The sequence below is a fragment of the Alosa sapidissima genome, chromosome 6 (assembly GCF_018492685.1).
Source record: "Alosa sapidissima isolate fAloSap1 chromosome 6, fAloSap1.pri, whole genome shotgun sequence".
Taxonomy (NCBI): domain Eukaryota; kingdom Metazoa; phylum Chordata; class Actinopteri; order Clupeiformes; family Clupeidae; genus Alosa; species Alosa sapidissima.
In genome coordinates, this window is record NC_055962.1 from 39,370,629 (window position 1) to 39,383,128 (window position 12,500).

Consider the following 12,500-nt stretch of genomic DNA (forward strand, 5'->3'; position numbering starts at 1 on the left):
TGATTAGTTGATAGCTGTTTTTGGGACACGTTAAACGTTCTTTATAATGAGTGCATACAGGGAGTAAAACGACTGTTACGCGCTGTTACAACTGTAGGCTACAATGATTGCAATACAAAAATATGCGCATGTTAGTTTAGTTAGTTTTGTGATGTTTTGCACTTTTGCCTCATGTGTTTTCAGGTTTGAGGGCTTTTTTGGCAAGATTGACCTTGGTTAGACTCTGCATATGTTATTTCTCCGTATGGAAAATAAAGTCAATTTTCGACACACGTCTGTTATTAGTTCAATAACAAGTGTTCCTTGTTAAAACATGTGACTAGTGAAACTCAAATGATTTTAGAAATATTTAGCCAAAGCCAAAAAGTGTTAGAGAGAAGGAGAGACGCCGGTGCAGCTCAGATGTCTTCTTAATTTTCTTTATTCTTTAGTATAAGGTGCAGAACATTATTAAACTTTGATTAACGTTTCGATGTTCGTTAGTCAAAAACATCGACACATCGAAACGTTAGTCAAAGTTTAATAATGTTCTGCACCTTTTACTAAAGAATAAAGAAAATTAAGAAGACATCTGAGCTGCACCGGCGTCTCCTTCTCTCTAAAATATCTGTCCTGGCCTGGTTGCAACGGATTGTCGCCAAACGACAGAAGCACGAGAACCCTCCTTTGTCTACCAAAAAGTGTTACTTTGTGCCCCGCGCTCCCCCACTGCTTGTGGGGGAGGGGGGGCTTAACATGAAAAAGCTTTAATGTCCCAAAACGGCAACAAGTCATAATGGTAGGCTACAGGAAGTGGGGGGAGGGTATGGGATGATCAGAGCCGTCTTCGCTGTGCTATTCAGAAAGCATCTTCTATTGTCTTTCCAGGCGCACACAGCTCATATAGCCTATCGAGTGCCTTAACAGATAGGCTCTGCTCTTGGGTTTGGCCTCACAGCGAACTCAACCCTCGTGTTGCTTGCAGTTTGTTAAATAAAGCAATGCAGATTACATTATTTATTTCTGATTAATTGCGTCTTTTGATGTCTTTTGCAACATCTGCTTGTTAGGCTGGGCTACTGTCAATGTCCTGTACAGGTAAATGTTCATCAATTGCTGGTGTAGGCCTACAGGCTATAATCAATTAGGGACTGTTCGTTATTTATTTAAGGGTCTACCGGATGAGTTTTGGCAGCGTTAGTCAAAGAAGACGTGACCCTCCCTCGCCAGCAAGAAATTTTTCTATGACCCTCCAAAGTGATTGAGAAAAAACGCATGACCCTCCCCAGTCCCAAAAATGTATTGATGCCTTCTGTAGGCTACTGGGTCAATTTGGGAGCTTGCATGCTACGACACCTTCCTTAAAAAGCCTTGAAAAGGCTGTCGTTTGCACAATTTCACAAATAATCACCGGGACCGAAACAAACCTGTCAACTTTTCCCGGGTTTATCGCGTATTTTAACTTTTTCCTCGCTGTCTTGGGAGGAGCTGCAGGGCCGTCGCAAGGGGGTGCGAGGCCCTGTGCGAACTTGACAGATAGTGCTATGCCCTGTGCGAACTTGACAGATGCATGAACTTACGTGCATGAAATCATGCGATAGCTTACTTTACACATAGCCAAGGCTACCGTCGGTGCATTTTAGTAGCCTAGTCTAATAAGCTACACCAGCTTGTCTTTAAGAGGGGAAATTGTATAGCCTATAACATTAGCTCAGTCACATATTTGTCCATATGGTGTTTATCATAGGCTACATCACGAAACCAAATAGTGTAACAAAGGCGAACACTTTAACAGGGGAAATTAATTGGGCATGAATCATTGTGCTGAACGGTATTTGTCAATGAGCAGAAACACACACGACATTCAAACTGTTGATGTACTATGGAAACTGGTCTGTAGGCTAACATTGGACAAATAAATTACACTGACTCGCCATATCCTTACTCTGAAAAAACATTGTCTTGCTTTGCCGCAAACTCAGCAATGAAATCATAGGCCAGTTTGCAGGTAGCATAACGTCTTTCAATTCATAGAAGGGAGAGCCCAGTCTCTCCTGTGACATTGAGGTGCGCAAATAGTTTTTAATAGCCTGTTCAACTTCGAAAAGCTTCACCCGATGCCAGTCACTGATCGCAATTTCAAATTTCGGGAAGCTTCGTTCAATCTTTTTAAGTTTTTATTGCAGTAGGCCCCTATCTGCCCCCTTTGGAATTATATCTCGAGCCTATTATAAGGTCCAGTGCGTTATGTCCTGGAATTCGGACGTGCTCAAAAAGAAAAGAAAAAACACCTTTTTATAGATGGTTATGAGGAGCAATATGAGTCTGAACTCCGTGTCATTCAGACTCAACCCTCTTGTTGCTTTGATATCTTTTTTCGTTTTTACGTTGTCGTTTGAACGTCGGCAAGCAGGCATGTTGCGGTTGCAATTTAAGTGAAATTTCTACAGTAGGCCTACAACATGCAACATGCTTGTTAGGCTGGGCTACTGTCTTGTACAGGTAAATGTTCAACAATTGCTGGTGTGCAGGCTATAATCAATTAGCTAAATCATTTGTCCAGCTGTTTAAAAAAAAATGAGTGCTACATTAAAATGCAAAAGGTGCTTTGATATCTTTTTCGTTTGAACGTCGGCAAGCAGGCATGCTGCGGTTGCAATGAATGAGGATAATTGGTTTTATCTGCGGATTTATTTTTTGCATTATTTTGAATATGACTCGCTCCAGTCTAAACAGCACGTCTACTTTTTCCACACGCATCTAAGTTCTAACACACATCCCCTCTCGCTTTCTCTCTCTCCATCCCTGCGCACGGGGCTTTCTTAAAGGAGCTGCACCATTTTACAACAACTGCATCTACATTTTCATATTAGAATGTTTTGTCTGTTTAAGTGTAAGCTTAAACTACCGTGATCAATTTAAGTTCCCGTGCCCCCGCTGAAAGTCTCATGCGCTTATCGTTACACTATCACATCTATAAGTAACCGTGACAAATAGGGTATAAGATATATAAACTCACGCTATTGTATTATCATTTATGTTTGGTAATGGCTCACTGCGTCATGGAAGCAGTTAAGTCAAGTCGCATCAAAAATAGTAGTGGCAGAACTCCCAAGTGACACCTTGTGGTTGTTTGTGTCAACTGCAGTTTGTGCCATTTCTGCTGAGAAAATGGGGTGCGTGATTCATGAAGGAACCCGTCCAAACTTAACTGGGACCCACTGTACTCTATTGATTCCATAAGCGCCTGCACAAGCCATTCGTTTCTGTATTCGCCTGATTGCGCTACTCGACCAATGGGAAAACAGCTTCTGGGAGGGTGTTTGGCTCAACGTCATGGTGCAAAGGACCCTAGGGTGAAATTACTCCGAACCATCACTTTAATGAAATCGTGTATGATGGCTGCGACGGCACCTTTAAGTTAATTATGTTCTTCATTAAAGAGCTGCAGTCTGTAACTGCACCTTTAACTTAATAATGTTCTTCATTAAAGAGCTGCATTCTGTAACCTAATAATGTTCTTCATTAAAGAGCTGCATTCTGTAACCTAATTATGTTCTTCATTAAAGAGCTGCATTCTGTAACATAGTTTGTAATTGTGTTTTGGTAAATCTAGCAATGTGGAGGTGTCTGCAGTAAAATGTGGGTGAGTGTGGTAAAATGTGGATGAGTGTGGTAAAGTGTGGTAAAGTGTACCTTGAGGCGGCGTAAGATGGAGGCCACTCGTCTCTGCAGGTTGTCCCAGCGACGGTTCCCATCATGCACCATTTCCCGCAGACGGCAGGAGGCGTCGGTGCGGTTCTCCCGAGCCAGCCGGCGGTACTGCTTATTGATCAACTCCAGCTGAGTCAGGCACTCCTGCACCTGGCGCTGGAAAGCCTGCCACACACACGCGCGCACGCACGCACACACACACACACACACGCACACACACGCACACGCACACGCACGCACACACGCACGCACATATACACACACGCACGCACGGACGCACACACATACATACACACCCGCACGCACATACACACACACACACACACGCAGTGAGTCCCCTCTCCCTTCCTCATGAAGAGTTTACAAACAGAGATTCTGGATTCTGACACATGATCTCTCCTCCTGTGTCCCTCCACCTTCACCCCCCTCACACACACACACACACACTCTCTCTCTCTCTCTCTGTCTGGCTCTGGCCCATTACTGCAGCTGTCCTTTACTCCACCCCCCCCCCCGGCACACCCACACACACACTCTCTCTCTCTCTCGCTGAGCAGCTGTCATGTACCTCAAACTTCTTCTGCTCCTCCTTGGCGATGGTGTAGAGGACTCCGGCGGAGTTGGGCAGTGCGGCCGAGCGCTCCGAGGCCTTCAGCCACTCCTCGAAACGCCCGAAATCATCCAGAAACTTCTGCCATAGACGCCACGTCTCCTCAATCCTGAGGACACACTCAATTTAATACTCAACCCAACACACACACACACACACACACACACACCACTGCCACAGACGCAATGTCTCCTGAGGACACTCAATTTAATACCCAACCACTGAACCCACATGTGCTCCTGTCCAGTCTTACACAAACACACACACACACACACACACACTACTGAACCCACATGTGCTCCTGTCCAGTCTTACACACACACACACACACACACACACACACTACTGAACCCACATGTGCTCCTGTCCAGTCTTATATTGTCTCATATAGAGCTGCCTCTCCTGCTTCAACTCCCCTTACTTACGCATCCCTACTGCCCCCTGTGTTTATTTGCCCCTTCTTTATGCCCCCTGTGTTTATTTGCCCCTCCTACTGCCCCATGTGTTTATTTGCCCCTTCTTTATGCCCCCCCTGTGTTTATTTGCCCCCCTACTGCCCCCTCTGTTTATTTGGCCCTTTTACCCTTGCACTATTGCAACTGTGGCATAAGAATTCCACTGCAAAGTATATGCAACAAATAAAAACTTGAAACTTAAAAAACAGAACTTAACACTTAAGCTAGCAGTCAACACTCCACTTAACACTTAACCTAGCAGTCAACACTCAACTTAACACTCAACCTAGCAGCTAACACTCAACTTAACACTCAACCTAGCAGTCAACACTCCAGCTAACACTCAACTCAACACTCAACCTAGCAGCTAACACTCAACTTAACACTCAACCTAGCAGTCAACACTCCAGCTAACGCTCAACTCAACACTCAACCTAGCAGCTAACACTCAACTTAACACTCAACCTAGCAGTCAACACTCCAGCTAACACTCAACCTAGCAGTCAACACTCAACTTAACACTCAACCTAGCAGTCAACACTCCAGCTAACACTCAACTCAACACTCAACCTAGCAGCTAACACTCAACTTAACACTCAACCTAGCAGTCAACACTCCAGCTAACACTCAACTCAACACTCAACCTAGCAGCTAACACTCAACTTAACACTCAACCTAGCAGTCAACACTCCAGCTAACACTCAACTCAACACTCAACCTAGCAGCTAACACTCAACTTAACACTCAACCTAGCAGTCAACACTCCAGCTAACACTCAACCTAGCAGTCAACACTCAACTTAACACTCAACCTAGCAGTCAACACTCCAGCTAACACTCAACCTAGCAGTCAACACTCAACTTAACACTCAACCTAGCAGTCAACACTCCACTTAACACTCAACCTAGCAGTCAACACTCCAGCTAACACTCAACCTAGCAGTCAACACTCCACCTAGCAGTCAACACTCCAGCTAACACTCAACTCAACACTCAACCTAGCAGCTAACACTCCACTTAACACTCAACCTAGCAGTCAACACTCCAGCTAACACTCAACCTAGCAGTCAACACTCAACTTAACACTCAACCTAGCAGTCAACACTCAACCTAGCAGTCAACACTCCACCTAGCAGTCAACACTCCATCTAACACTCAACCTAGCAGTCAACACTCAACCTAGCAGTCAACACTCCAGCTAACACTCAACCTAGCAGTCAACACTCAACTTAACACTCAACCTAGCAGTCAACACTTCAGCTAACACTCAACTCAACACTCAACCTAGCAGCTAACACTCAACTTAACACTCAACCTAGCAGTCAACACTCCAGCTAACACTCAACTCAACACTCAACCTAGCAGCTAACACTCAACTTAACACTGAACCTAGCAGTCAAAACTCCAGCTAACACTCAACCTAGCAGTCAACACTCAACTTAAAACTCAACCTAGCAGTCAACACTCCAGCTAACACTAAATCTAGCAGTCAACACTCAACCTAGCAGTCAACACTCCAGCTAACACTCAACTCAACACTCAACCTAGCAGCTAACACTCAACTTAACACTGAACCTAGCAGTCAACACTCCAGCTAACACTCAACCTAGCAGTCAACACTCAACTTAACACTCAACCTAGCAGTCAACACTCCAGCTAACACTCAACCTAGCAGTCAACACTCAACCTAGCAGTCAACACTCCACCTAGCAGTCAACACTCCAGCTAACACTCAACTCAACACTCAACCTAGCAGCTAACACTCAACTTAACACTGAACCTAGCAGTCAACACTCCAGCTAACACTCAACCTAGCAGTCAACACTCAACTTAACACTCAACCTAGCAGTCAACACTCCACTTAACACTCAACCTAGCAGTCAACACTCCAGCTAACACTCAACCTAGCAGTCAACACTCAACTTAACACTCAACCTAGCAGTCAACACTCAACCTAGCAGTCAACACTCCACCTAGCAGTCAACACTCCATCTAACACTCAACCTAGCAGTCAACACTTAACCTAGCAGTCAACACTCAAGCTAACACTCAACCTAGCAGTCAACACTCAACTTAACACTCAACCTAGCAGTCAACACTCCAGCTAACACTCAACCTAGCAGTCAACACTCCATCTAACACTCAACCTAGCAGTCAACACTCAACCTAGCAGTCAACACTCCAGCTAACACTCAACCTAGCAGTCAACACTCAACTTAACACTCAACCTAGCAGTCAACACTCCATCTAACACTCAACCTAGCAGTCAACACTCCATCTAACACTCAACCTACCAGTCAACACTCAACCTAGCAGTCAACACTCCATCTAACACTCAACCTACCAGTCAACACTCCATCTAACACTCAACCTACCAGTCAACACTCAACCTACCAGTCAACACTCCATCTAACACTCAACCTAGCAGTCAACACTCCATCTAACACTCAACCTAGCAGTCAACACTCCATCTAACACTCAACCTACCAGTCAACACTCAACCTAGCAGTCAACACTCCATCTAACACTCAACCTACCAGTCAACACTCAACCTACCAGTCAACACTCCATCTAACACTCAACCTACCAGTCAACACTCCATCTAACACTCAACCTACCAGTCAACACTCAACCTAACAGTCAACACTAAAGTCAGTCAACCTAAACTAACCCTGAAGAACCTAAACTCCACACTGGCTAAATGCAGATGAATGCCGAGGCATTTAGATTGCAAGAGTTAAATCATCAACAACTCAACCTAGCACTCAGCGGATTACTGGCTAAACTTAAACTCTAACAGTCAACCTAAAGCTGAGGTGTTGCAACTCAACACTGTTTCACAGATTAACACTGAGGTGTTGCAACTCAACACTGTTTCACAGATTAACACTGAGGTATTACAACTCAACACTGTTTCACAGATTAACACTGAGGTGTTTGACTAACTCAACACTGGTTCACAGATTAACACTGAGGTGTTTGACTAACTTCAGTCTCCTTTCCATGGCAACAGCGCAGATGTTCCTCCAGCGACGGTCCAGGCCGCGGGTGGCCTGCTGGATGGCCTCGCACTCTGTGTCCGAAGCACACGCGTCACAGTCGTGCAGCAGCACCTCACACAGGTTCAGCACCGATGCCACACCTGTACTGTGCTTCTCGATGTCACCCTGCAGCTCCTTAACACACACAAACACACACACACGAGAGAGGATTTAGGTCATAGTGGCATCCAGCAATCACAGACCAAGTAATCTCAAAGTATCACAGTCACTAATCTCAACCAATCACAGAGTCACTAATCTCAACCAATCCGAGTCAGTCATCTTAACCCTCCCCCACCTCCCCCCAACATTCTAAATCAATTTTATGCACCATATTGTTATGTAGCATAGTAATGCTATACACCATTTGAAATCTGGGCTCTCGGGAATCCATATATGACAACCTTTTTCATGTACAATCTGTATAGTGCTTTACATTTACATGTCAGATTAATCTTATTACGTCTCAATTAAATATGAGCCCTCAATTAAATATGAGCCCTATGAGCCCTATGAGTTTTGCAGATGTATAGTCCATCTTATACACACCCATTGAACTAATAAAGAAAATGCAAAAATAGACTTTTGTGTAATTATTCCATATTTTGTGTAGTCATTGAATATCAGAACCCCCGACATACAATCTAAATAGTATACATAAACCACAGAGTGTTACCTTTCATTTGAGCCCAGGATTATGCTTCTACATAGCACAGTTTCCATTGGGCAATTTGTAAAAACGCATGAGCATACCTTGGCAAATAATGGTCTAAAGTACTCATAGTTCATTTTATATTGATCTACTTTTGCACCCAGCTTCACAAGACCTGGTGCTAGGGCTCAGTTGTGTTTCTAAAATCATATCAAGTGACCTAGAGGGCTGAAATGTGGTCAGTTCAGAGATGCTTGTTATCCAGTAGAAAGAACAAAACAATATTCTAGCCTCTGAGGCTCTGTGCCCGTACTTCACACAGTTATTTTGACTGTTTCCTACGAACACTACAGGTTCTTAGCTTTCTACAGAGGTCAGGCATGGTTGATGGTAGGCCCCAAAAGAGGCGGGAACAGTGTCCTCTGAAGCAGACGAAGTGCAGTGTCGTCAATCACAGAATCAGTAATCTCAATCAATCACAGAATCAGTAATCTCAATCAATCACAGTCAGTTATCTTAATCTATCACAGAGTCAGTAATCTCAATCAATCACAGAGCCAGTAATATCAATCAATCACAGTCAGTTATCTTAATCTATCACAGAATCAGTAATCTCAATCAATCACAGTCAGTTATCTTAATCTATCACAGAGTCAGTAATATCAATCTATCACAGAGCCAGTAATATCAATCAGTCACATAGAAGGTAATCTTAATCTAGCACAGAGTCAGTCATTTCTATCTCAGTCAGTAAATTCAGTGTCAGCGCGCGTGCGCGCGTGTGTGCGTGTGTGTGTGCATGTGTGTGAGTGTGTGTGTGTGTGCATGTGCGCGTGCGTCTGTGTGTGTGTGTGTGTGTGTGCGTACCTGCTGCTGTTTGAGCTTGCGTTGGATCTCCTGAGCGTCGCAGGTGTCGTAGACGATGGGTCTGGACAGCTCCGTCTCAATGTGGGCGAGCCATGAACGCAGAACGCTCATGTTCTTATCCAGCTGCTGCACCGCCACCAGCGTCTCCCTCAGCTTCTTCACCCTGTCACACACACACACACACACACGCACACACACACACACACACACACACACACACGCACGCACACACACACACACACGCACACACACACACGCACGCACGCACACACACACACGCACGTACACACACACGCACACGCACACACACACACGCACGCGCGCACACACACACACACACACACACACACACACAGGCTATATTAGACACAGCACGCATATTAAGGTTTTGGGGTTTGCAAAGTGAGAAGGATCCCACTTTAGCCTGTACAGGGCAGTCCAGCAACAAGCCCAGAGGATTACTACCCCCACATACCCCAACACTAGATACATGTACTCAAAATACCCTTTACAACCTATCCCAAATACCCCAATAAAAGATATCACCAATTCCAAATACCCAGACACTAGATATAACTTATCCCAAATACCCAGACAGATGCCCCCCCCCCCCCCCCCACACACACACACACACACACACACACACTCACACACACTCACACACAGCGTCTCCTTTAAACACACACATCAACATGGGCATGGTCTCCTCTTGAAGTTCCTTTATGACACATCATTAGAGTTCGAGGTCTCAGTAAAGCTTCCCAATGTCATCATCTATGTCTGCATGCCTGTATGTGTGTGTGTGTGTATGTGTGTGTCTGCATGCCTGTATGTGTGTGTGTGTGTGTGTGTGTGTGTAGTGCCACGTATGTCTGCATGCCTGTATGTGTTTGTGTATGTGTGTGTGCGTGTGCTTGTGTGCCTGCATGCCTCTATGTGTATGTGTGTGTGTGTATGTGTGTGTCTGCATGCCTGTATGTGTGTGTATGTATATGTGTGTGTATCACTAAAGTTTTCCAAAGCCTTCCCAGCGTCAGCATACAGCAGGATCCAACATAGTCCAACAACACTGTCCAACATAGTCCAACACAGTCCAACAACATAGTCCAACAACATAGTCCAACATAGTCCAACAACACAGTCCAACAACATAGTCCAACAAGGTACAACAACATAGTCCAACAACACAGCCCAACATAGTCCAACATAGTCCAACATAGTTCAACACAGTCCAACAACATAGTCCGACACAGTCCAACAACATAGTCCGACAACATAGTCCAACATCGTCCAACATAGTCCAACAACACAGTCCAACACAGTCCAACAACATAGTCCAACATAGTCCAACAACACAGTCCAACAACATAGTCCAACATAGTCCAACAACACAGCCCAACATAGTCCAACAACACAGTCCAACATAGTCCAACAACATAGTCCAACACAGTCCAACATAGTCCTACAAAACAATCCAACAACATAATCCAACACAGTCCAACAACACAGTCCAACATAGTCCAACATAGTCCAACAACACAGTCCAACAACATAGTCCAACAGAGTCCAACAACACAGTCCAACAACATAGTCCAACATAGTCCAACAACACAGCCCAACATAGTCCAACAACACAGTCCAACACAGTCCAACAACATAGTCCAACACAGTCCAACACAGTCCAGCATAGTCCAACAACACAGTCCAACATAGTCCAACAACACAGTCCAACATAGTCCAACAACACAGTCCAACATAGTCCAACAACACAGTCCAACAACATAGTCCAGCATAGTCCAACATAGTCCAGCATAGTCCAACATAGTCTAACAACATAGTCCAGCATAGTCCAACAACACAGTCCAACATAGTCCAATAACACAGTCCAACATAGTCCAACAACACAGTCCAACAACATAGTCCAACATAGTCCAACAACATAGTCCAACACAGTCCAACAACACAGTCCAACAACATCCAACATAGTCCAACAACACAGTCCAGCACAGTCCAACATAGTTCAACACAGTCCAACAACACAGTCTAACATAGTCCAACATAGTCCAACACAGTCCAACAACACAGTCCAACAACATAGTCCAACATCGTCCAACATAGTCCAACATAGTCCAACAACATAGTCCAACATAGTCCAACAACATAGTCCAACAACATAGTCCAACATAGTCCAACAGAGGTAGCTATCATAGAGCATTATAAAACACTCGTAACAAGTTCCCCTGTCCTCAATGAGTCCTGCGTAGGTGTTGGTGTCATAAAGCATCATATAGCCTAGGTAAATCATCATAACCCATCAGCAGCCCATGGTACCCTGTCCTAACAAATGGTAAGGTTCTCTGTCCTAATAAAGGGTTCTAATAAATGGTAAGGTTCTCTGTCCTAATAAAGGGTTCTAATAAAGGGTAAGGTTCTCTGTCCTGCCTGTTGACATCGCAGTCGCAGTCGGGCAGTTGGGAGCCTTGGTCAGGACTCCCCTCCATGTCTTCAGTGGTCAGATGCAGCACCATCAGGGTCCAGATCGCTCAAACACACACACACACACACTGCTTACACACTGCTCACACAAAAACACTGTAGTAACTGCACTCTCTTCAGGTGCCTCTTGCTTCTGAGTACACAACACACACACACACACACTTTCACTGGTGTCTCGCTCTATCTCCTGACTGCCCAGCGGCTGACTGACGGCTCGACTGGACCCAGAGAGGGACAGAGGGGGAACACACACTCACACACACACAAACACACACACACACACACAGGGAGGGACAGAGGGAAGGGGGCGTGGAGAGAGAGAGGGGAAGAGCCGAAATAGAGAAGCGCACACACACACACACACACACACACACACACACACACACACACACTCACACACTCACACACACACACACTCACAGGCATGTGTGGGTGAGGAGCGCCTGAGAGTGACAAGTGGCCCTGCTGCTAAAATAGGATCCACACTCATTAGCATGTGCTGGAGAAGAGCCTGAGATTCCTGTGTGTGTGTGTGTGTGTGTGTGTGTGTGTGTGTGTGTGTGTGTGAGTGTATGTGTGTGTGTGAGTGTATGTGTGTGTGTATGTGTGTATCTGTGTGTGTGTGTGTGTGTGTGTGTGTATGTGTGTATCTGTGTGTGTGTGTGTGTGTGTATCTGTGTGTGTGTG

At 45.0% G+C, this 12,500-nt stretch overlaps 1 protein-coding gene across 1 annotated transcript in view; it reads right to left on the reverse strand.

Annotated features, from left to right (window-relative positions):
• The window catches only part of syne1a (spectrin repeat containing, nuclear envelope 1a), a 322,712-nt gene that overhangs the window by 36,883 nt on the left and 273,329 nt on the right, over positions 1 to 12,500 (reverse strand). The window contains exons 107-110 of the mRNA XM_042094571.1: positions 9,318 to 9,480; positions 7,746 to 7,933; positions 4,262 to 4,412; positions 3,676 to 3,858 (exon numbers count right to left, since the gene is read on the reverse strand). Coding sequence (XP_041950505.1) covers positions 3,676 to 3,858; positions 4,262 to 4,412; positions 7,746 to 7,933; positions 9,318 to 9,480 — 685 coding nt within the window. The remainder of the gene's footprint in view (positions 1 to 3,675; positions 3,859 to 4,261; positions 4,413 to 7,745; positions 7,934 to 9,317; positions 9,481 to 12,500) is intronic.